A 26,790-nucleotide genomic window follows, 5' to 3' on the forward strand; every position below is an offset into this window, starting at 1 on the left:
CTATTTTGCAGATGCGCCATGGCTTTTCCTGGTGTTTGGCACCGTAGAAATGTGTATATATCAGAATCAGAAATACTTTATTGATCCCCGAAGGGAAACTCTGTGTTGCAGTTGCACAAATATTATAAATAGAGTAGAAATACAAGAAATAAAGAAATATAAGGAATTGGATATGTACTTACATAAAGGAATGTTATTATACATTATTTACATAATGAACATAATTAAGGATTTGGAATGGTGAAAAGTTAAATAATAATAATAATAATAATAATAATAATAATAATAATAATAATTGTAGTATTTGAAATTGCACACATGTCAGGCCAGTGTTATTGCACACAACAGATAATACAGATAATATTGTCCAGTTTCAACCTCTCTAATGATCTAGTGTGTGTGTGTCAGACACTTAGAGGGAGGAGTTAAAAAGTTTGATGGCCACAGGCAGGAATGACTTCCTGTGGCGCTCTGTGGTGCATTTTGGGAGAATGAGTCTGTCACTGAAAGTGCTCCTGTGATCGAGCAACAAGCCACATATGATTATGTTTAGCACCGTCCATGTTTGTTATTGTTAAAGAAATGCCACAGCACGTTTTTTTCCCAACTCAGAATGCTGTTTGGACCAGCCAGACCCTCCTCCGCAGCGCCGTGGAGGAAGGTCTTGTAGATGTATTTATTGTTAGCCATGCTAGTAGGCTCCATGGATGGCATTGTCGGGGACTCTGTTGGTTCACCACTTTGGTCCATACTGACCTATCGAACAACTATTGGATGAATTAGGATGAACACATGAATCCTACTGACTTGGGTGATCCCTTGACTTTTTTTTTCCTCTAGCGTCCCAATTAGGTTTACGGTTGTGGTTTTAAGTGAAATGTTTTAACGACTGTTGTCATGAAATGTGGTCCAGTACATTCAAGTCCCTCTCAGGGGAAACATGAGACAAACATGACTTTTCGTTAAGTGCCATCATCAGGTCAAACTTTTAATTTGTCCACTGCTTTGTTTTATATGTCTCCAGGCCAGCTAGTGGCATCCTTCAATCTTGAAATGGTGTTGATTGATTTGATCTCAATATAAAGTGATAATTAGCAAAGGTTAGTATAGCAGAGGTGTAGCATGGCTGTTGAGTCTTATTTTACTCTGCGCTACTAAGAACATTTTAAATTTCTCTGCTCATTTTAATTTGTTTCTTCCTGTTTAGACCGTAGGATAAAAGTTGTGCTAATAGTGAATCTGTTAATTATTTATGATTGTTAATTTGATTGGCCTTGTAGTTTTTATTTGAGTACCATCTACAAATTACAAATCAAACGCTGTCTCTCCCTCCTCTAACCATTCTCTTGTGATTTATCAGTCCGATAGTAAAATTTGCCCATAGTATATTGTAGAGGCCAAGTAATTTACCTCCTGTTTGAATAACCTGGACAATTGCAGTCGTCAGCCCTGCAGCTAAAACACAACTTCCATATTCCAGTTATTGCATCTATTTTTGTCAGTTCAGGTAGAAATGTTAGTTTACCCTGAATTATTTCATTAATATACAATTATTTCTACACAGTGAACTTTTTCCTGTCTGCAACAAGCTAGACATCTGCCCTGATGATGCAACAAACTAATCCATATTCATTTGGAAAAGGTCAAAAGCCCCAGGTGTTAAGTGAAACTGTGTGCACAGCAGAAACTTGACAGGTGTAAAACAGAATCTGGGCCCCTGATGGTTCTCAGCCTGATTGATATACCAGAGGAGTTATGGGCCATGTGAATGAAACACTAACACTGGATATCTGACATTGCTGAGATGCCCAGCCTGCATGTGTCAAATGTTGTCAAACTTTCTGCGTAGACTGTCTTCACATTCAGTGTCATTTAAACTGTCTTGCACCCGCAGAGCACAGAAGTTTGAATCCGCCAGTTAAAATTGCATCGTATTCCCCCCAAGATTCTGCACATTTTAAACTATCGCTAGTGGTGAAAAAAAGGCAGATAATACAGTATTAGTGGTGTGGATTCAGTATTTATACATTATATAACTGTCTCACTATGTACACAACAGGTAGACTGCATAGACTTTGCTCTGAATACATAGATAACAGTACTTTCGGTGCTTGTGGCTTTGCCCATGCATGCACTCTCCTTGGTGACATTGGCACATGTTGTTGCTATGGAGCCTAGGCAGCAGGAACACAACTTGATCACATATGGCCTGCAGCAGTAAATGAGGTATTACATGCAGGTGAGTTGAGCTGTAACAATTGCCCTGAGCTTAATGTACAGTAAACTACCTGACAGTCTGCTTGTTTGGATGTAGATGTTGGCAGTGGACTGTATCTGTCTCGGCTGGTGTCTATAGTTTGCTGACCTGAGTTCTGGTCACATCCAGGGAGAGGAAGATATTAACCCTAACCTAGGGTGACCAAACTTCCTCTTTTGCCCGCACATGTCCACTTTTTACGTACTGTCCGGGGGGGGTTATAAATTCATGAAACATTTCCATTTTTCATTGTTTTTCATGGGACCATTAAGCGTGCGTTTAAATTGACTGGCGCTTTGCACACCATACTACGGTACTTTGTTGCGTGACGTAATTCCCGAAAGGTTGCTCTGCGGGCGGCTCTGCAACCCGCACGTATACAGGGAGCAGATCAGACAGCAGAGCAGATCAGAGCAGCAATTAACAAAAAATGCCGAAGCGTAAGTGCAGCTTCACAGTTGAACTGCAAAAAACCTTTCCACGTATCGTCCCGGTCGGGGGCGGAGTGCACCGTGTGCAAAGCTAGCACATATGTTTTAGTGTCTGATAAAGGTGCTGGAGATCTCAAACCTCACATGGACACTGAAAATCCTTATCATTGAAAAGGTTTTAAGAGAGATTTAGCTGAAGCTGGATTTTGAAGCAGACAAAGAATAGGTCATATTTTGAACATTATTTCATTATTTGAAAAAAGCTATTTTGTTACAGGTTGTTACATATTTTATTTTATTACGTAAGTTCTTTTTATACCATTAAGGCATAATAAAGCATGTTCCTTAACCTCTGAGAAGCCTGTCTGAATTTGTGGTTTGAGGCCGGACCATGTGTCCCTACCCTGACCCTGGGATCATCACCCAGCAGCCAATGGCCAGACCATCAGGGGCCACACACTTCTGAATTGGTCTTTAATAATTTAATTAACTGCCAGTTTGCCTGGGATGTTGCACCTCTCAAGTAGCTTACAGTATCAATAAAAGGTGGGTCCTGCATTATCATCTAATCTTGCGGTCCTGTTCTGCAGAGCGGCCTTGGGTGAATTTGTTAGTCATTCTATACTCGCATGGGCCCGCATTTATCAACCTAACGTAGAAACCAGCGCACATATTAGCGCAGAAATCCTCGTATGACAGGCTTTACGTGAGATTCATGAAACGTTTATATCACAACAAGCAGAGCGTAAGAATGATTGTGCACTGATAAATGCAGCGGCAGGAAACGATCATAATTTGAATATCACGCCCCAATGTATTCTCAGTTTTGAGGCCTCGCCCCTACTATTTACGACATGGACAGACGTAATCCGGCTAAGAAACAACACTTTTCAGAGGTGGAGATTGAAACCCTGACATCTCAGTTTAACTAGCAGTTAGGTGTGTGTCCTGTTTGGCAGACTAAAAACTGGTATATGCTGTAGGAAGAATGCGGAATTGATAGAGATCACTGATGCGGTCAACAATGTTGCCGTATTAAATGGGAAAATTAAATTAATAAACTCCACCTGAAGTTTATTTAATTTATACATCCTTGACATATATACTATATATATGTATTTATATATACTCCTAATAATAATATTTGTACATATATTGCAATCTCTTAGGCCTACATGTAGGTGTACCTATATTTAAATAAACACACCGTATCAGTGTTTTGTTTTTATTTTACTCGTGTTTTTTTATCTTGAGTCAGAGTCAGGCAACCGCTGTGAGGGAGAGTGCGTGTCCACCTCATTCAAACAAGTTTTATTAGAATCACTGTTTTGTAAGCTAAAAATGGAAATGGCTAAGTGTCAAACTAGCATTTCAGCTAACTGACATGAGATGAAAACATGGCTGGGGATCAACAGCCGTTTTATGACATGCCTTTGGTGTGGGAGATCTGGGTTCAGTTCCCACTGTGATACATCAACCACTGTGTCCCTGAGCGTATGAAAGCATCAGCTTAATGACAGTAATGGAATCATCTTTTCTCCAAGAACCAATCTACCCTTCAGGTTAAGCAGACATGGGAGTGGGAGTCTGGCCTGGAGAGCTCTGAGGATGACTGGAGAACTGTTTGGGGGGGTCAAGCTAAGACCACAAACTCCAGAGCCTGGCGAGAATTTTGTTGGAGGAGTATAAGATTTTTTTGTCACCCATAAATTGAAATCTAAACAGCAGGGTTCCAAGGGACAGGATATATGCTGGAGACAATGTGGACAGACAAAGGCAGATCACTTTCAAATATTCTGGTCCCGCCCCCTTATTCAACCATATTGGTAAGACCTTGCTAGAGAACTTTGGTCAATCTTTGGTTTAAAAGTAGATTTTTCTTTTATTACACTTTATTTGGGTAAAATCCCAGTTATCCCAACAACTATACCAACAACTACCTTAATGAAGTGCCCTTGGCTGCAAGCAAGAAGGCCATTACACGGAAATGGGTGCAGACATATTTGCCATCAAGGAATGACTAGATCTCCATTATTGAAAAAATACAATGCATGGAAAAACTGACCTTTACCCTGAGACTATGGGCAGAACAGTATACAAAGTACCGGGAAAGGTGCACTTCTTATTAACTAAAGAGGAGCTCAATGTCTGTGTGAACGATTACTCCATTTTGCACTGATGTATGTGCTGTGTCAACCTTGCCAAGCTCTGTTCTCTTTTATTCTCCATCTTTGAGCTTTATTTTTTTTTTCATCTTTTTCTTGCTTATTTGTTTATTTGTTAGTTTTGTTTAAAAGAACAACAATTAAATAAAAAGAAAGTAAAAAATCATCTAATAATCTTTTCTGTATAAAGATAGTCAGTGGAAATGTGATTGCTTACAGCATGCCAAATGTCAGAAAGAGGAAGACAGACAGGGGAGTCCCATTTCCTTTGCTGGAAAGGGCTTCCAATGAAATCAGGCAGGAAAACTCAGTCAAGGGAATGGCCAAATAATATGGCATTTGCCATTTGACCCTGCACCGATTCCACAAGAAGAGAAGCAAGGGATCAAAGACACTTCCTAGAGTTGAAGACTGTACTCCGAAAAGGGTTTTCTCACTTCGCAGAAGCTCCTTTTAACAGACTAACTGATGCAGGCAGCTGATTTGTACTATGGATGGAGCCCAAAGGAGGTAGGTAAAATGTATGTATTAAGTTAGAGTAAGCTATGCTAAGCACATTTGTTGTGAATGATAACTAATATTACAACTAATTAACAATAAATACAATTTAGGTCCAGAAACTTGCCTTTGAATTGGCAAAGACTTATAGTTGTTGGTACCCCGAAACCTGGGCAGAGAATGGGATGGCTGGAGCCGACTGGTTCACCCTACTCTCTGAAAAGGTATACAACTGCTGTAACAATTGGATTAAAAGCTCATCCAGAAGCCACAATGACCATTTATGATCTGTCAGGCATGGTGAAGAGTGCCCTTCCCTATGCTGCATCACCAACAAATATCCAGGCAGGGTTTGTATGAACTACAGTTTGGCCTATTAAAAGGAATATTTTCAGTGACAGTGACCTTGCACTATCCTTAGTCACAGATCGCCCACTGCCAGCAGTGACACCAGAGTTTCCATCTTCTTTTATACAGGATGGTTGTAACAGTGGAGAGACTGTATTAAAATCCATTTTGCAACCTGTACATATTTCATAAAAAAACAAAACAAAAACTTAAATAAATGTTTTCAACAATTGACAGATTGAAGTTTATAATATAACAAATTGGTTATTCCAGTGTAAATGGTTTTTGAGGTATTACTAAAAATTGCAAAAAAATGTCACAGCTGTCCCTGGTCTCCCCTAAGTACGTTTCATAAATGAGGGCCACTGTGATTAAATTGTGTTTAGTCAAATTGTCACAAACTGAGTGACAGAAAACCCAAGGCAGGTATATCACCATATGAGTACTGGTTGGTGTCTGGGTATGAAACATATGCTATCTATAGTCTGCTGTGTGCACTATAGCTTACTTGATGGGAATTTGTAGGATATAGATGTGTTTGTACATACACAGTGAGGGCACAAGAGCAATGTTCTTTGGCCCAGGGCCCACAAACAGGTTAATCATTTCCCTTGACAACCTGCATGTCAATATACTGTCCCACTATTATGTAGCCTACACATGAAGTTGGAGAAGAGTCAGTGCACTTCTCCAAAACAATCACTAATATTCATATTACACTTGGGATTGTGACAATGCCTCAGATACAGATACTCTGGGATTTCGTAGTTTGTACTTATTCAAACTCTATGGATTGTGTGACCATTGCGTGTGTAATTTGAACATGTTGGCATGGTTTTCTTCCACAGTAAGCATTTAGTTAATAACTGAGAGCTGAAGAAATGTCCACATTCAATATGCAGACATGTTTCCCTGGACCTGCATTTGTTAAATGTATGTGCAACACACTTTAGCTCAGGCTCTCATTCACATGTCTTTATCAGAGGTCTGCAGCGTTAATCCTCTTAAATTTCAGTTAACAGAGGCGGAGCAAACCTCTCACTGCGTTGTAAAGTTTCCTCCCCGCATTTGCTGAGCGAGGCATTTGTGCGGGCTGCATGGCCGGCTGACTTTACCGCAATGAATAATATTGTGCTTTTCTGTATAGTAGCTGTGTAAACGGTGCGGCGGAGACGGAGCTGATGCGGCTCTTGCCATGATTCGTCCCGGGAAGCAGAGCTTTCAAGCGGCGTTGATCTTTCTGTCCGTCGCCCAGCTGACTGCAGGTACAGAATCTGACAGATCCTCACTCTCTCTTGCAATAATCATATGAATTGATTTAGTATATTACATTAGCCTATTTAAAGCTTTTATAGGCGTTATTCAATTGCTTACTATATAGAGTGGCTAACTAGGTTAGTTTATTTACTTGACTTTTGAAATCGCCCGTATTATATTCTCAGACAGCTGTTGGGTCATTATAGGTCATGTCATCACACATGAACTGCGTTTATTTGACTTTAAAGGACACATTATTTTATACCAATAAACTCACCTCTAATTACATTAGATTACAACAATATTTTTTTTTATTGAGCTTAATTTCTGTTAAAGCTCTGAATGAGCAGACCAGTAATTTAAAGAAAATAAAAAGCCTTTATAACCTATTATGTCACATGTGAGGCAGTAGTGCAGGTCTTGTATTTTAAGATGTTGTCCAAAATAGCTTTCTTAAATATTAAAACAGAGGGCACTTGGTCGAAAAATAGTTCGGCAGACCTGTGATATAAAGCCAACTTTCAGACAGTAGAAATCTGTATTTATTGCTATTTCCCAAATTGGTACTTATGCTGTAAGATCATGGTCATTGTTATGGGCAATACTCAAATTTCATAGTTTTAGCTTTGATCCTTTGTATCACATCTTATTTAGATCTAAAATCTGCTTGGTCTTTTCTGGAGACTCCGTTTGTAGTTTAAATGAGTTTCTTTTATAACAGAACTATTCTAATTTGTTTGACTAAATGAATTACTAGAATTGAAGTAAAATGAAAAAGCAAAGATTAATAAACCTTTTTTCCCAGCTTCTCCATGTGATGATTTGCAGCTTTTCCTTGTCAAATATGATTGTAAACAGAATATATTTGGGTTTTGAACTTTGGCTAGGTCTGATTTCATAATTGTCGTACAATTTATAGACCAGATGATTATATTTAATAATTAATTGGTGGTCCGAAGTCTGTTATGCTGCATTTGATACAATAAAATACTTGTAAAAAAATACACATTGTAAATGAGTGTTCCAGTGGCTGTTGAGAACACAAATGCCTAATATACATTTATAGTCAGAAACAATGAGCCACTCACCAACCTGCTACAGCAGACATATATCCATTGCTGTTTCTCCTGGTTTGTGCCCTGATGAATAGGCGTACGACTGAAAGCTTGTCTGTCTGATAAAAGTTAAAAAAAAGCAGCCCAATTTTATTTGTCTTTTGATGCTAATAATTTATAATTCATACTGTTTATTGATCCCCAGTGGGGAAATTACAATTTACTCTCTGTTTTGTTAGTAATCCCTACACACAGGCTTGAAAAACACACACATGCTCAGGTCCTATTCATGTCAGTGCTGGACCAGCGCCCTGAGTGGTTGGGGGGGGGGGGATACAGTGCCTTGCTCAAGAGCACCTGAAGTAGCATCTCTCCAGCTACTAAGCCACTCGCCGTACTTTGGTCCATACAGGGACTTAAACCAGCAACGCTCCAGTTCCCAACCCAACTCCCTACGGACTGAGATACTGCCAACAGTAGTAGTAGAGAAAAAGTGGAATGTGTGCCTGTTTGACAGAAAGGTGTGTGGGATCTGTTTTAGTAGGTTTACAATGGGACAACAGGGATGTGAGTAAGAAGTAGAAGGGCAACACAGTAAGTTTGGAAGGCTTTCTCAGTCAACCAACATTTCTTGTTTTATACACAGTAAATGATAGAAGTCCACTTATTGCCCACTTTCTTTTATTACATATAATTGGACACACAAATTCAGCTAATCAAATTCAGCTAAGTGTTTTCTCTAATATGCCCTAATTCCAGGTAACAGGCTGCATGACAAGGGTAAATTAAAAAATGCAAAACATGACAATAACCAATTCTTAAAGACTTTTCTTCAAAGGTTTTTCAAGTACAATCCTTTTAGCACTATACTTATAGAATTTAGTATTGCATCTGAATAAAAGTAATAGTTTATCCCTACAACTCAACCCTACTCTTGTTAATTGTGAGTCTCAGAAATTCTAAGGTATTTACATCTAACTGATTCATTGTGACAAACACATATTTTGTTGTACTTTTAAGTTAAGGAGTAAATGCATATTATTAACTTTGTTTACCAAGGATATTACTCATATCTCCTAAAAGATTTAAGGAAGCTTCAGAGCTATTTGAACCTGTAAGGACTTCTTGGAGAATGATAACGCGCACATATTCCAAGTTGTGTGGAAATGTGCCGAACATTGGATCTTAAATAACAAGAAGTTTTCTCAAAGTCACTAACAGGATTCAACTTTTTGTCACCAAATCTTTCTAGATAGTTCTTTAAGCCTTATAGGATAAACAGTTACAAAATGTTACATTTACAAAAAGCAGTGACTTTAAATTCTGTTGCATTTGTTGCATCTCAAAGCTCAAAGCAATTCTTGTTATTGTAATACAGTTACACTTATTCCAACAACCAGTCAAGAAACCAAGATAACAAGTAAACTACAATTTAAGTAAGTAAGTAAGTAAGTAAAAAGTGACAGACATATCCTCTATGCAGCCCCTGTACAGCTGCGCTGGAGCTGCCTTTGGAGGATCAATCCTGAGAGCCCATGTGCAGAGAAATTTGTTCAGGCTCTGGCAGTTCAGCCTTCACAGGATGAAATGGGACATGTTTCTAGGAAACGTCTGTGCGGAAGCACAGACGTGAGCGCTCTCCTGACTATAGACAGGGCAGGGCTTTGGTATGCAACATGTTCCCCGACTTTCTCATAGTCCGGTTGGTTCATGAGGGTTCTTGGTGACCAGTATCAGCAATCTGACTCTCAGTCCCAGATCCTGGCTGCCATACCTGGCTTGTTTTAAAGGTTAGGTAAGACTGAAGCTCAGCGATCTGTGGCGAGACCCACGTCAGAGCATGGACACTCGTGGGGTTCCTCCCCTGATGGGTTGCACTCCAATCAGGGGGATGATGGTGATCACCCCGACCCCCTCTCCCTTTATTCCCTGGCCTCCCATTTTTGGACAAAAATCTTTTAAAGTGCCCTTTTTTTTTTGTTGACACAATGGTGCGATAAATTGCATGTAATACCGCACCCGCTGTGCCGATTCTCCGACCAATCTACCATTCCATTGTCCCTTAATTCGTGAACAAGACCCCAAGGTATTCATACTCCTTCACTTGGGGTAAGGACTCATTCCCTACCTGAAGAAGGCAGTCCATCGGTTTCCTGCTGAGAACCATGGCCTCGGATTTAGAGGGACCGATTCTCATCCCAGCTGCGATTCTCATCCCACACTTGGCTGCAAACTGATCCAGTGAGTCCTGACGGTCACATGCCGATGATGCCATAAGGACCACATCATCCGTGAAAAGAAGCAATGAGATCCCCAGCCCACCGAACTGCAACCCCTCCCCACCCCGATTATGCCTCGTTATCTTGTCCATAAATACTACAAACAGGATTGGTGACAAACCGCAGCCCTGGCGGAGGCCAACCCTCACCAGAAACAAGTCTGACTTACTGCCTAGAACCCGGACACAGCTCTTGCTTTGATCATACAGAGATTGGATGACCCAGAGGAGGGACCCCTCACCCCATACTCCTGCAGCACCTCCCACAGTTTCTCCGGGGGGACCAGGTCATACGCCTTCTCCAGATCCCCCAAACACATGTAGACTGGTTGGGCATACTCCCAGGCTCCCTCCAGGATCCTTGCAAGAGTGACGATCTGATCCATTATTCCATGACCAGGACGGAAGCTGCATTGTTCCTCTTCAACCCGAGGTTCGACTTTTGGCCAAACCCTCCTTTCCAGCACCTTGGAGTAGACTTTAGGCTGAAAAGTGTGATACCCCTGTAATTGACACACACCCTCTGGTCCCCCTTTTTGGAAGGGGGGGAACCACCACCCCTGTCTGCCACTCCCTAGGCACCATCCCAGATCCTTCACGCAATGTTGAAGAAGCGTGTCAACCAAGACAGTCCCTCCACACCCAGAGTTTTCAAAATTTCTGGACCGATCTCATCAATCCTTGGGGCTTTACCACTGTCGAGTTGTTTAACTATCTCAACAACTTCCACCAGGAAAATTGACAGTAATCCCCCATCATCCTCCTGCTCTGCCTCTACCATAGAGGGCGTGTTAGCTGGATTCAGGAGTTCCTCTAAGTGCTCCTTCCACCACCCTATTGACAACAGCGTCCCATCCTTAATGTACACAGCTTAGATGGCTCCTCGCTTCCATCTCCTGAGGTGGCGAACGGTTTTCCAGAAGCACCTTGGCTCTGACCGAAAGTCCTTCTCCATGTCTTCTCCAAACTTTTCCCACACGTGCCGCTTTGCCTCTTTCACGGCAGAGGCTGCAGCCCTTCGGGCCCTTCGGTACCTTCGGTACCTTTGGTACCTTCGGTACCTTTCCACTGCCTCTGGATCCCTCCAAGATAGCATATCCCAGAAAGACTCCTTCTTTAGTCGGATGGCTTCCCTAACCACCGCTGTCCACCAGGGTGTTCGTGGGTTAACCCCCACCGCAGCTTTAGCAATGTAAACTTTGAACATTGTCCACTCCCGTTCAATGCCCCCGGCCTCCCCAGGAATGCACAAAAAGCTCCGCAGGAGGTGTGATTTGAAAGTCTGTCAAACAGGGGCCTCCTCCAGACGTTCCCAATTTACCCGTACTACCCGTTTGGGCTTACCAGGTCTGTCCAGAGTCTTCCTTCATCCCCTGACCCAACTCACCACCAGATGTTGATCAGTTGACAGCTCTGCCCCTCTCTTCACCCGAGTGTCCAAAACATACGGACTCAGATCAGATGAAACAATTAGAAAATCGATCGTTGGCCTTTTAATTGTTTCTAACTGTTCTTTATTTCTAAATAAAAAAATGTATTACAAAAAATTATGGTCTTGTTGATTTTAAAATCGTCGATAAAGGAGGTGGTGTTTAAAGGCCTGGCCGCGATGTAATTGTCTGTGAAAGTGTGGTATATAACATGGCAACTCCCTCACTCCTTCTCGTCTAAAATTGTCACAACCGCAACCAGGATGGCAGCGCCGGCAACGGCAAACTTGACAACTCATAGCAGATCTCTACAAACCAATGGGTGACGTCACACATGCTCTGTCCATTAATATTATTCGTATTCTCTATTCTATTAGTCTGCGGTGTCAATGCAGTAGGGAGTTCAGACCAAAGAGTGGCGACGAGATGAATCCTCTGTTCTTGTAAACATATGCTAACCATTGTGTCATAACCACACAACTTTCTGTCGCAAAGTAGGAAAATTACGGTACAGGCAGGAGAAGCTCAGAAGCAGTTTTTAACTTACATTAGCTGTTTAATTAAACGTTATCTAGCATTTTAGTTAGTAATAATTAGCTTGTGCCTATGTTATTTTCTTATATATACATATGCTCTCTCCGACACGCAAAACTACCAGACGACTTCCAGACAGGTTGCTTACATCACATCTACGTTGTCAAGCTCAGTTGGAGGCTGCGTAGTAAGGCTCAGCCATCACTGGATAAATTCTTCTAATGGACTTCACTGGTCTCCATGGACGTCTATGGGCTTGTTTTGTCCATTAATTGCATTGTCTATGCTAACTTCTTTATTTTTTGGCTATTTTATAGCTGGATATATATAATTAGTTGCGTCTATATATGAATAGCAATACGGTTAGTGATAGTGAGATGCTTGACACAGTTGGAGAGTCTTTGATCCTCTGCTTTGTTTTAATGCCACTTAGCTCTAACTTCAGCTAACTCTCTACCTCACTTGTCCACATACTGTTACCGTGCATGTGGGTGCTCGTTAAGCCTCTAACACTGCCATTTCAACCAGCTGACAGTCGTAAAATAGAATTAAAACAGACACACCGATACACACACAGATAAATCGTGACAGAAGATCAATTCTCCATAGTTAAGGATACAGAGTGCACTGTAAAGAAAAAAAATAAAAAATATTATTGTTGTTTTTATTAGTATTTAGGGGGGCTTCATGACATATTAGGTTACCTTCAGCACCCATAAATTAGACCTTGCGACGTCCCTGCCTAGATGTATGGTACAAAAAAGTTAAAGTCACTAAAACGTGTGCTATCATACAAAAACTCATATTACATGAGCTTCCTGAGACGGTTACAGTCCTCCGTCACAGCTTGTCATATTAGTGGCAATTAGTGGATGTGTTCAACTCTTCAACACTGGCTATGATGCTCTGCATGGTGCTCCGCCAGGTCAGCGATAGTTGGTCTTTCAATTACCCAAGAATAGGTGACTGTGCGCCGGGTACAGACCACCGAGAGCTGCCAGTAATTTCGGTGGAGATTACAATTAAGTTTAGGAAAGAAAAGTCAGCGTTATGCGGCGACGAAAGTTAAGTAATAGCATTGAAACAACTAGTTTAGGTTAGAAAAAAGATTGTGGTTTGTATTAAAACACTCCCAAAGAAGACACATTCCCTGGGTTAAAGTCTATTGCTTTGGAAGCAAACTCCACTCCTTGGCTTGAAGATCCTGTGCATATAAGCACCCGTCCATCACGCCGACCATCTTCCTATGAGGCCAGTCGTATCGATCATTGAGCAGTTTGACTAGAGCGGTTTGGGGTTAAGGGCCTTTATCAATGGCACCTCAGTGGTGGTAATGAGGGAGGGGAAAGCACTGCTTTTTCACTGTCCAACCCATATTTAGCCTATCCTGCTGGTCTGTTCAGAAGATCACTTTTCTAACCTTTACGCCACCACTGGCCTCACTGTTTCTAGTCATCATAAATGCAGTGTGTGGTGGCTCATTCACTGTGTTAAACTATGCAGTAAAAAACTTTTGAATCCAATATGTAGTCGCATGTCACAGTGATTTAGAGAAAATATCACAGGTCTATGGCCTGATGTCAATGACAAGATCGGGAGCAGTAAACAGGCTAAATGTTATGTTAACTTTATTTTAATCTTTTTTTTACCACCATTGACTTAATTAACCATTAACTTAGTTAACCATTAACATGTTTTGTTTTACCGTTTTTGTAGGGGTTTATTTTAAGACACAAGTTGTGATTTTGATGATTTTGTGATTGATTGAGAGCCCGACACTGTTCTGAATACGTCTTTTTTGTTTTGCGAACTAAGCACATTTTTGGTGTTTATGGCACCTCTTCCCCAAACATGTTGTAACAATAATAACACAAAATGGAGAAGAAAAGAGATTAACAATTAAAAACATACACACTAATGCTAATTCATTCATCTGCTTTAAAAAAGACAAACCTTGTTATATACACCAAAAGCATGCTCTTGGGGAAGAATGTGGCCCAGACCTACTCTATCTGTAAAGTGTCCTTAGATAACTTCTGTTATGATTTGACACAATAGGTAAAATTGAATTCAACCTCATAGAGCTACAGTATATTGAAAGATTTAATAGCCTAATCATCGTCCTTGCCTTTCTGCGTCCGCTTAAACTGAAATAAATTGATTTTCTGCTAAATAGTTTCCAAGAATGCACTATTCCCTAAATATTAAAATTTGCTAAAACTACAGTACCCAACTGTTTTCTTAAATTCCTGTGTCATTGAAAAAATTACAATTTTTATTTGTGACCCATTTTTTAAACAATCACATACATTCAGCCATCTAATGTTTCTCTTCATATTAGATCAAAAGTAAATTACTGTATATTGTAGGGAATACTTCTTGGTACCATGTTTTTTATACAATTACCCTGGTATTAAACATACTTTTTAGAACTGCAACATAGATGACACACAGCTGTATCTTTTATTAAACATGTGTCTCTTACAACTTGTCCTCCTCACTGAGTTGTTTAGCAAGTGAAGTTAAAGGTCATTATAACCCCAGGAACAAAAATATGAGTTACTGGTGTTCACAGCATGAACTTTGACCATCATCTCAAAATTCTTCCAGTTGTGAAACATGCATGTCTTTTCTTATCTGTCAAGATCTAAAAAAAAGATTTATTCCAGCAGTCAAAATGCCATTGCCATACCTCATACCTCCTTCAAAACCTTCAAACAACACATGATGAAAATCTTAATCACAAGGTGCAGGTTTTTGTTTTTACCTCCTTGTCACACCTGTTCATTTTAATATTTTTTTTTCTGCATATCCATAAATACATATTATCTCTTTGGCATGTGCAATATGAATAACATTCTCTTCCATAACGGCTTCTACTCCTGAGGACAATTCATGGAGGTTTATGATGGACCAGAAGTCCTTAAACGGTTAAGGATGAACTGCATCCAGACTTCCTAGTTTCATGTCAACCAGGTGTTGATTTGAGACATATGATCTACTTCTTAAGAACTTATGTTACATAAAGCAATTTCCATGTTTGTCGTTTCCTAAATCAGTCTAAAAAAAATATTACCCAAAAGTCTTTTAGTCAGGAGGATTCACTTTACACAGGTTGTTAGTCTCAGATATATGCCATGTACATATAAACACGACATATGCAGTTAACATAAGCACTAACAACCTGTGTAAAGTGAATCCTCCTGACTAAAAGACTTTTGGGGAATATTTTTTTAGACTGAATTAGGAATTAGATTTAGCTGGCATGAAAACCACATATTGCACATAGAACACATTTCAGACAACATCCACCAATTTACACTTGCTGACTTATTCATTACGTACAGCTGTATAATGTAATGCAATCCAATCCAATACAAACTGCTCTGCTTGGAATTCAATTTTTACAAAGCTAATGCATATGACATTTTTCTTGTTGTTACTGTCAGAAAGGTGATACTTCTCCTTTGTTTGTCATTTATTGTCATTAAACTAAGTTTTTTGTTCAATGTGAAAGCTGAACTGTATGAAAGACGAGACCACTTAATATTCAAAGGTCAACATTTTCGAAAATGCTTTAAAATAATAATGTTTATGATAAATACTTTTACAACTTTATTATCTAATTAATGCTTGAACACCGTGGAGACCTTTATTTACCTTATTAGGGGTATTTAAGTTATACATTTGAGCTTTTCTAACTACGTTTTCTAACCAACTAACTTACTAACTTTTTTATAATCTTTTTTTTTATAACTACGTTATTTATTAAAAATGTTTGAATGTATTGAACAATGTATAATAGTCCTACAGTTTGTTTCCAGGTTTTTCTAGTAGTAAGCATGCAGTGCAAGTGTGCTTATCAAACGCACAGAGAGTATGATTTTAAGAGGAACACAAGATTATCTGGCTGTTAACCTGAGTGTCATTATGTTGGTTCCTTCAGCTCCAGCCATTTAAGAGCATGGGACTGCTTACATGAAAAAGAGTTAAAGCCCACTAGCCTGGCAGCCAATTATACCAAAAACCAATTATACGAATCAAATCAGTGAGATAACTTGTAATGTAATATGTTTCAGGTCTGAGGTGTGTTTGCCAGCTTTGTGCCAACCACACCTGTGAGACGACCGCAGACGGCGCCTGCTGGAACTCTGTGATGCTGGTTGACGGGAAGGAGGAGACGGACAAGTCCTGCCTGTCGCCCTCTAAGTTGAAGGGCCAGGTCTTTTGCTACAGCTCCCGAAATGTCTCCAAGAGGAACTGCTGCTTCACTGACTTCTGCAACAACGAGACTCTGCACTTACACCCAGGTACAGCAGATATTATGCTTTGGAACTGTGGCAATCTTGTCTTTATCTCAAGTTGTCTTTAAATTAGTTTTTTGTAATGAATAATTCTAATTTAAAACAGTAGGAAAGGAAAAAGAGACAAAAATAGAAGAGGAGAGATAAATTCATCCCCTTAGACAACAGTCATTCGAAAGCAACACCGCCCCAATCAGTGTGGGATTTCCCACTCATTCTGACCCCGGCTAGACGGGATGGATGCTGATCCTACTAGATCCTCTGACATAACAAATCTGGCAGAAGCAAAGGGACGCCGGTTAGTGATCCTCCCCCTCTTGCCGCTGATTTATAAATAAATACTTTGTCAGGCATGTAGTCATACTACAATTTAAAAGTCTCACATGGGTCTGCAGGGTGGAAGTTGGCCTTAAAGCAGAGGGGGATTATTTACACCTGTGGATAGACAATTCAGTGGAAAAAATGGGAGATGAGAGTTATTCTTAATGTGGGAGTTCATAGTATTTTTTTCTGTGTTGTACTGCCGCAGTACATGAATTGTATTTTTTAGTTTTCTGTTTATTTGTAACAGACATAAGCAAACCTGTAATATAATGTAATGCTTGCAAACACTTAAGTGAATCATTTTTTCCAATCCATTTAATTGATCATAAGTATACCATTCTGGCTGACTATTTTCATTATTGTTTGATCTAGCAACTATTTTTTCAGTTAATCAATTATTTTTTATTAAACATCAGAAAATCTCTCATCATCCCACAGCCTGAGGTGAGGTTTAAATGTCTTGATTTGTTTAACCAACATTCCAAAAAAATAATAATATTCAGTTTAATTTCATACAGGATTGGTGTGAGGAATTGATTATGAAAACTATTGCAGATTATTATTATTATTGATGATCAAATAAATAATTAATTGTCAAACTGGTTCAGCTCTAACTTGCAGACACGTTTTTTAAGGTGTACATTTAAAAAAACAAAATTATAAAACAAATCTATCCAGGTGGTACACCCAAATTTGTACTAAAGGGACACACTGCTGTCTGGTCTGGTGGCTTCATTCAAGACAATAACAGCTTACATTTTGACAAAGTTTACTCTTGGTAAATACATGGTTCACATCTGTCACCAAATGAAAGACAAAACTAAAGGATTTATTTATTAATCTAAAGTGATTCATGTTAGATTGCGTTGTCAGACAGTGGCCAAAATGAAATGTTGAGGTGATACAGGAGATTTAGAGTGTAAAGTGCTGCAGACTGTTGATGAGATGGGCAAGGCAGTACCCTCAAGCTGTACTGGTGTTGATTGCGAATAAGGACACCAGAATCAATCTGTTCTACTGTTCTGCTAAATATCAGCATGTGAGCTCATCCAGTGTTCCTTTTATTTCTATACACAAAGACTTAATGCCATTGCTGTGACTTCTACCAGAATGCATTCACAGTTAAATGGTGAAGTTATAGTAGGTAGTGGTCTTGGGTTTCTGTATTCACAGTTCAGTTTATTGTCCTTTTATTGTCAAACAAAAGTAGAATTGACTGCTCAGATTACTTCCTTGACACATGCAAAGTCACATAAAAGTCAATCAATAAACAGTAGCAGTTTCTAGAAGTACTTTTGCTAATGGGCCAGAGCAGAGTAAAGTTTTGTTTTGCGTCATGTCTCCTTGGCTCCAGTTGGACACATGGCTGGATATGTTGTATTTAGGTAAAAGGCTAAGATGTCTTAAGAAACTGTGGTTTAGTTCACGACGTGTGGGTTTGCACATTAGGCCATCTGCAGATATTGCATGTTTGAGGCCCTCCTGGTGAGGACATTTTATGCTTTGGGGATTTGAGAAAATGATAAGGCTGAAGAAACATGGATTAGCGTAACCGTTCTTCAAGTCTTTATTGCTTATGTTTAAACTGTATGTATTAAAGAGTTATTACTTCCTGGATTTTCTTTTCAGATGATTTTTTGGGCTTTTCCGCTTTTTTTTTGTTGATAGGACAGTTAGGTGAGAAAGCGGGAGAAGTCATGCAGGAAATCGTCACAGGTCAGATCCGAACCCTGGACCTCTGCGTTGAGGCATAAATCTCTCAGTACATGTGTGCCTGCTCTTTCACTGAGCCAACCTGGCCACAATAGTTTCTGGATTTGATACGAGGCTACAGCAATCTAAGTTGGCATTTTCTAAAGTTACGCTCTAGTACAACATTCTTTGTATTTCCCCAAACCTATAATTAAATTCTAGAACTGTGCTACAATGCTATTACAATGTTCACTGTGCATTATGTTGTCAGCATGTCTTTAAATCTCATGTTACCAAGGTGCCCACCAGCTCTGCTATTTTTGTGTTTGTCCAGGTCTCCTCTGTCCACCCACAAACAGAATGAAGGTCAGCAACATGCACTCACCTATAGGATTGTTAGGAACACTATACTAATACTGTGTTAGACCCCCTTTCGCCTTTAGAACTGCCTTAATTCTATGTGGCATTGATTCAACAAGGTGCTGAAAGCAGTCTTTAGAAATGTTGGCCCATATTGATGGGATAGCATCTTGCTATCAGTTGATGGAGATTTGTGGGATGCACATCCAGGGCACGAAGCTCCCGTTCCACCACACCCCAAAGATGCTCTACTGGGTTGAGATCTTGTGACTGTGGGGGCCATTTTAGTACAGTGAACTTCTTGTCATGTTCAAGAAACTAATTTGAAATGATTCGAGCTTTGTTGCTACGATGCCCAATTGGCACTAAGGGGCCTAAAGTGTGCCAAGAAAACATCCCCACACCTTTACACCACCACCCCCACCAGCCTTCACAGTGGTAACAAGGCCTGATGGATCCATGTTCTATTATGTTTATGCCAAATTCTGACTCTACCATCTGAATGTCTCAACAGAAATCGAGACTCATCAGACCAGGCAACATTTTTCCAGTCTTCAACTGTCCAATTTTGGTGAGCTCTTGCAAATTGTAGCCTCTTTTTCCTATTTGTAGTGGAGATGAGTTGTACCCGGTGGGGTCTTCTGCTGTTGTAGCCCATCCGCCTCAAGGTAGTGTGTGTTGTGGCTTCACAAATGCTTTGCTGCATACCTCGGTTGTAACGAGTGGTTATTTCAGTCAAAGTTGCTCTTCTATCAGCTTGAATCAGTCGGCCCATTCTCCTCTGACCTCTAGAATCAACAAGACTGCCGCATACTGGATGTTTTTACCTTTTCACATCATTCTTTGTAAACCCTAGAATTGGTTGTACGTGAAAATCCCAGTAACTGAGCAGATTGTGAAATACTCAGACCGGCCTGTCTGGCACCAACAACCAATCCACGCTCAAAATTGATTAACTCACCTTTCTTTCCCATTCTGACATTCTGACTAAATGCATTGAAGCAACTGCAATGTGATTGGTTGAATAGATAATTGCATTAATGAGAAATTAAACAGGTGTTCCTAATAATCCTGTATGTGAGTGTAAATACCAGGTTACATTCTTTTGCTGAACCCACAATTTGTTTTCGTAGTGCACCTGTCCAGATCAGTCACCTGTTTTAAATGAAAAAGCATGTTTTATGAAACAATTACATTTAGATTTTTGCTATTTGGAGCAATCTTTCTTTGCACTAAAAGCTTTATTACTGATTTATTATTATTGACATTTATGGTCAGTGATGAAAATTTCTCGTGCTCTGGAAAAACACATTTTTTTGGCAGAGAAAACTTTGCAGCTGCCAAATGTACAATTTCCATCCCTCTAAATTGTAAGATTAACGACAGGGTGATGGCTCAATTTAGCTGAGTTTGTGCTAATATCAGAGAAGCATTTCCTTGAAATACAGCACATATATACACCCATCAGCATAATACAGCACATCAATATATTTAAACTGTAGTCATGCTCCACTGATAATAATAATATTATTATTACTACTACTACTAATAATAACAATTATAATAATATTGTTATTGTTATTGTTATTGATATAATAATCAATAAAGGCCACCAGAGGGTACAACAATCATGGGGAGCTCAATGATAAACATGATTCCCTCTCATTTTTACAAATTATTCATCTTAAGACTTCCATTCCAACTAGCCATCATATGTAAACATTGTTGGTCACGTTGTATGTGTGTGTGTGTTATCAGAAAGGCCTTTGGAAGAGCCCGGCTGGAGCAGGCGGCAGCTCGCTGTGTTGATCCTGGTTCCCTCCTGCCTGTTGTGTGTGGGGATCCTGCTCGGTGTGTTCGTTGTGCAGGGCCACCGCTGTGCCTACGCCAGAGCCCGCAAGCAGGACCCAGAGGAGACTCCGGATGACCAGATGTTAATGTCCATTGACAAACATCTCAAAGACCTAATCTATGACATGAGCACCTCTGGTTCTGGATCAGGTAAAAGAGACTACGCCAACTGGCTTACCTGATATGATCATTAATCCTGAATAAAACTTAACAAGACTTCAATAATTGTGAAGCAAGTAAAATGAAATGATTGCGTATCAATATCTGCTAATCGTCTTGCTGGTGTCTTGCAGGTCTGCCACTGCTGGTCCAGCGAACTATAGCTCGGACCATTGTCCTGCAGGAGACCATTGGGAAGGGTCGGTTTGGTGAAGTGTGGCGGGGAAAGTGGCGAGGAGAAGATGTGGCGGTGAAGATCTTCTCCTCCAGGGACGAGAGATCGTGGTTTCGGGAAGCAGAGATTTATCAGACAATCATGCTCAGACATGAGAACATCTTGGGCTTCATTGCTGCTGACAACAAAGGTATCAACTTCAGATCTACTAACTAATTTCAGTCTAGTTCACATTACAGTTATGACATACATTTTCCAACATGTGACTGTATTATTTGCTGTGTGCTGCAGATAATGGCTCGTGGACGCAGCTCTGGTTGGTGTCAGAGTACCATGAGCATGGCTCTCTGTATGACTACCTGAACAGGTACACGGTCTCCTTGGAAGGCATGATTGTTCTCGCTCTGTCCATAGCCGGTGGGCTGGCGCATCTCCATATGGAAATCATTGGAACACAGGGTAAGGCTGTATTAAGTGAATGCAGATCTTAAACTCTTGGGCATTGACCTCATATTTTGGGGTATTCAAACAATTATGCTACTTGTTTGATTGATAAATTTGTATAATATTTAGGCCTCCAATCAAAAAATAATTTGTACCTTTTTGATTGATTGATGTGTTGTTTAGTCTCTGCAAGGTCAAAAAATTGTGGGAAATGTTTCATCACAGCGTCCCCGATTCCAAATGTATGTAATTTCTTGTTTTTTGCCAACCAACAGTCTGAAATCCCTTAAATAATCAATTTGCAATAATATAGAACCTGTAACAAATTAAATAGCCAATGTTGGGTATTTAGCTTGATAAATTACTTAAAAGATTAATTGCTCATGAAATTTGTTGGTTCATGTTTCTGTGGATTAATCGACTAATCATTGTAACACTACAGTGTTAACATCATTAACATCATGTTTCATTGATGGCTGTGATAATTTCATTAGATGATGTTAAACTGCAGTTTGAATACTAAAAAATATGGTGCAGATGTCATTTTTTCACTCCATTACTCCTGCAAAAAATATTTCTCTTTTATTCGTTACTGAAAGATGAAAAATATTTGTCTAAGAAGCATGCAACCTTATTTGTGGTCTTCTTGGTTCTAGGGAAACCTGCCATTGCTCACAGGGATCTAAAGTCGAAAAATGTCCTGGTGAAAAAGAACGGCACGGCAGTCATTGCAGATTTGGGCTTGGCTGTGAAACACGACTCAAGCACCAACTCCGTTGACATACCGTCCAACCACAGAGTGGGAACCAAGCGGTTGGATTTACCTCAAAACCCAAAAATTAACACACACACACACACACACACACACACACACACACACACAAACAGGAAATCAAACTTAATTTATGTAAACCTGGTCAAATTTATTCGATGTGCTAGATTTCACGTGTAGTTTACATTGCAGTCAATGTCTACATTTCTCTGAAGTCAACCTGTTTTGAAGTTGTTTAGCCAATGCTATTATGTAACTGGCTCACAATACAAAGTCAGCCACTTTTGTTGGCATTGTTGTCTCCATTAAAGCATAGTTTTATAGTTTTCATTTTTTCCACTGTTCAGAAACATTCAGTCCCACAAGTGATTCCTAAAATAATATGTTGCTTGGTTGATTCAGGCGTGATACAATTAATACATGTATTTAAATTAATAAATATATGTATATAAATACTGCACACACACGTGAACACATGTATTTATCTATATAGACCTACTGTACGTTAAACCCTGTATGTGTAGCATTTAAAATTCTTACACTTTAGCTACTCCTAGTGGTATTTACCAACAGAAAACAAGATTCAATATCTCTGTCAAACTAAATCATCAGTGAGTGCTGTCAGTGTTGTTGTTTTTTAAATTATGTGTTTGTACTTCAAGTTCCCAGAACACAATGTTGAACTGTTGTTTGCTGTATTTATGATTCACATGAACATGGGACAACAAACCCACACAGTAATTGGTTAAGGAAAGAAGTACTGTGGCTTTTTATTTCATTAGGTCTTAATCATTTTGTCCTCTGTAGGTACATGGCCCCAGAAATCCTGGATGAGACGATCAATATAACTAGCTTTGAGTCATTCAAGAGGGCGGATATCTACTCGCTAGGTCTGGTGTTCTGGGAACTTGCCCGAAGATGCTCTGTTAGAGGTACTTTATAATGACACACAAACAAATACACTCCCACATTGATGTTTTAAGAAATACTTAATGGATGAGTCATCAGCAAAACTTCACTATGGCACTAAAATTACATGCATGACACCACGGATGAAACTACTTTCAGGTGGTTTATGCACTAATGTATATCTGTAAACTGTGCACCATCAGTCGTGTATATGAAAAGGCGGTTGTGTAGAAAAATGATAAACAAAATCTACATCTTTGTCCTTTTCACAGGACTTCATGAAGATTTTCAGCTGCCTTATTACGACCTGGTGCCTTCTGATCCGACCATCGAGGACATGAGGAAGGTGGTGTGTGACCAGAAACTCAGACCCAATGTTCCCAACCAGTGGCAGAGCTGCGAGGTGAGACGGGAGGTCTCTGTATGTATCTGATGTGTCATCGTGTAAGATAGTTAGCACTGACACTATACCTCAACACAGTGTGTGCACAAAACTGTAAATGTCAGGTATAAAACAAAAACAGATGTTACATGCCATGTGCTTATAGGATGAATCTGGGTAAAACACAGGCACTTTTTTGAAGTAGAAGTCTTCAGATGCTGACACTTCAACCTGTTTGGATGAAGTGACATTTTGGTTTTATATGAATAGTATTGTCTCCTTGTTGATACATCAGGCTCTGCGTGTGATGGGCAAACTGATGAGAGAGTGCTGGCATGCCAACCCTGCTGCTCGACTCACTGCTCTGAGGGTCAAGAAAACGGTGTCTCAGCTGTCTGCCATCAAGGATCTCAAAGATTAGTTAGATTTGTTGCCCTGCAGATCAGCACTGGTGCTGGCACTGGTGCAACAACTGAGAGTTGTTGAAACTGGGAGAGTTGACTGGGAGAAACTGTTCTCTCTAATGGCCTGAGGCTGCCCTCTTCAGGACACAACAACAGTATTCACCCTCAGAGAGCAACTTCAGGTTGTTTTTGGTGCCAAAGTATTGTAGGAGGTGTCTGTGGCTGCTTTGCACATAGACACCTAGTTAAAAACAAAATTGAACAAAACTGCTGAACTTTTGGTAAGAAGAACCATATGAAATTAGAATATATCTTATATATATAGATTATTTTGCTACCTCAGACATTTAAGTGCCCAAAGCTTGAAGTTGCACATTGGGATGTTTTTGTGCCATATCTTGTATCAAATACAGTACTGCTGAGTATTTAGTGTGCTAACTGAAAATCACAAACAATACTGAATAAGACACTCTGACTGGTTCTGATTGGTTTAAAATTCCACACTTACATATTGTTCCTGATAATCTGAATTTTAAAGTGAATTTTTACACGTAAAAGGGATACAACTGTGCATTTCCAAGTGGAAAACATCCTTTAGCTAAATATATTCAAGTTGGTTTTCAGTGTGATTTAGTTCTGACTAATGATTTTTAACCACCATGGCTCCAAGGATGGCAATTACAGTTTGTCCATTGGATCTGTTGGTCCAAATACCTCAACGTTTATTGAATGGATCACAATGACATTCCTGGTCCCCAGAGGATGAACCCCCATGATCACCTGACTTTAAGTATAACTAAAGGCTACGCCTCAGTTTAGTTGAGCTGACACTAATAAGAATTACCCTAACATCAATAAAGGTTTGGATTTAGTTAAAAACGGATCCATTCCTCTGGCGCCACCCTCAGACAAAACTTTAAAAATTTGGACTGACTAGTAGTAAGGATTACATTTAACATTATAAAGTCTTTATATTTTAACAGCCTCATGGGATCATTAGAGTGCCTATATACGTTTTCTTTGTATTATCCTTTACAGAAAGAGAAGTACAACTATAAGCTCCTGCTATACATTTTGCACGTTTAAAGCTTTCGGTTGCTGAAAAGAGCTGCTCTCTTGACAGGTGAATGCTAGTTTACTGACAAACAGCATAATTATGAATGTGAATAGTCATGTTTTTATATTTCTCAAATATATTTATTTAGACTTAAAGCATGTTACTCAAATTATTAAATCTTAGCAACCCTAATGCACAGTATTGTTAACATTGGCTCATCGGTATTTCTTTTGACAGGGAAATCTAACAACCAAGCACAGTACATGTAAGAACACACTCGATGTTGTAAGCCCAATGCTGTTTTACAGCAGGTGTCCCAATGTAGCAGATGATTATGATAAAATCTAAGACCGAGATAAGATCAGATCTTGATGAAGGTAATGATGAACTCATAAAACAAGAGGATAACAACAAATTACTAGTTGTAGCAAATCAGTTTAAGACATTTCACTTGGAGACAACAGTCTGGGTGAAGGGTGATCACCAATGCCACTGGCTGTTGAGGCCTGTAAAGTCTTGCCATAACAGGCTTAGGGAAAGTGGACATGAGTGAATCTGTACACCATCTTTGTTTGCATGCATCCACGTGTGTGTGTGTGTGTGTGTGTGTGTTTCATATCATGTGAAGTGATCCTGGGATTAATTATGTGAATCTAATCATTGTAGTGTTTTTGAAACATGGTGCTGGGAAGAATACCTGTCAATTTTCCCATTCATCATGGCTTTTTAATACATCCTGCGTTCATGTTTTTAGTTGCTAAGGTTTACATACTTCCATGTAGCTGCTTAGTGATATAATATACGTGTCCTGCTGTTATGAAGGTGCCATTGTTTTTACTGGTTGATATGTAGCATCAGCTGTGTTGGCTATTGAAAATAAGTTACGTTGCTCTCTTGACAAATATCACTTAATGTATGCAAGTCTTAATTTTTTCTTTCTTTGAAGTGATTAGTTTACTTCAATCATAAGATCGTTTGACTTTGTGTGGTGCAGTATTAAAGCATCCGTCTCTGCCCGCATCCTTTGAAAATTGTTTTTTATCTGATGTTGGATCTTTGCTGAGCCAAGCTGACATTTTGTCTTTTCTGTCATATCTGCTTCTCCATGAATCAGACATGTGACACAACTCATAGCTAAGACAAGAAAGACTTATCAATCATTCCAAAGAGGAGTGACCACCATCCAGTCATTTTATATGGTTTTGTGTCATTGCTCAGATTTCATGCCATTGCATTGTATCTTTTCTCTTGCACTATTTATTCTGTATAAAAAATGTAGTAGTGATATTAATGGTCCAATAAACTGTTTTTCATGGAGAGAACTGTTTTCATGACTTTTTTTTAAAATGAAAATGTTTTTCAGTATAGAATGTCTCTACATTGCAATTGTCAATTTTACAGGATTGTGAAGAGCTGAGCAAATTACTGCACGTAGGACAAAATCTCCCAGATTTACTTATCTGAACAAGTCCTTTTTATCTTCCCCATCACACTTTCAACTTTCATCTTACATGACTCATCTTGGCTTTTAGTTCTACCGCTTTTTGTGAACACGGTTTATTATGCGTCAGACGAAATAAAAGTGTAACATGGAGGCAATCAGCACTACTCAAATGAGTCAATGCTGCAACATTGTGCTGTGAGTTGTTCTAACGGCTTTTACTGTGCTGCCTGTTACCTCAGACGCGAGAGGTCAAACAGTGT

The 26,790-nt window shown here is 39.5% G+C and overlaps 1 protein-coding gene and 1 long non-coding RNA gene across 2 annotated transcripts in view; one reads left to right on the forward strand and one right to left on the reverse strand.

The window, feature by feature from the left end:
- LOC117953504 overlaps nucleotides 1-11,251 on the reverse strand; it is an 18,921-nt gene extending 7,670 nt beyond the window's left edge. The window contains exons 1-2 of the long non-coding RNA XR_004658623.1: nucleotides 11,132-11,251; nucleotides 6,979-6,983 (exon numbers count right to left, since the gene is read on the reverse strand). This is a non-coding gene — a long non-coding RNA (uncharacterized LOC117953504). The remainder of the gene's footprint in view (nucleotides 1-6,978; nucleotides 6,984-11,131) is intronic.
- LOC117953477 (activin receptor type-1C) lies at nucleotides 6,627-26,404 on the forward strand. The gene is made up of 9 exons (XM_034886570.1): nucleotides 6,627-6,964; nucleotides 16,333-16,563; nucleotides 20,692-20,934; nucleotides 21,078-21,308; nucleotides 21,410-21,577; nucleotides 22,219-22,375; nucleotides 23,142-23,266; nucleotides 23,516-23,646; nucleotides 23,921-26,404. Exons 1-9 carry the CDS (start codon nucleotides 6,895-6,897, stop codon nucleotides 24,044-24,046), a joined length of 1,482 nt encoding a protein of 493 aa, XP_034742461.1. The 5' UTR covers nucleotides 6,627-6,894; the 3' UTR covers nucleotides 24,047-26,404.
- Nucleotides 26,405-26,790: the final 386 nt, after the last annotated feature.

Source organism: Etheostoma cragini, chromosome 11 (genome assembly GCF_013103735.1).
Source record: "Etheostoma cragini isolate CJK2018 chromosome 11, CSU_Ecrag_1.0, whole genome shotgun sequence".
Lineage (NCBI taxonomy): Eukaryota > Metazoa > Chordata > Actinopteri > Perciformes > Percidae > Etheostoma > Etheostoma cragini.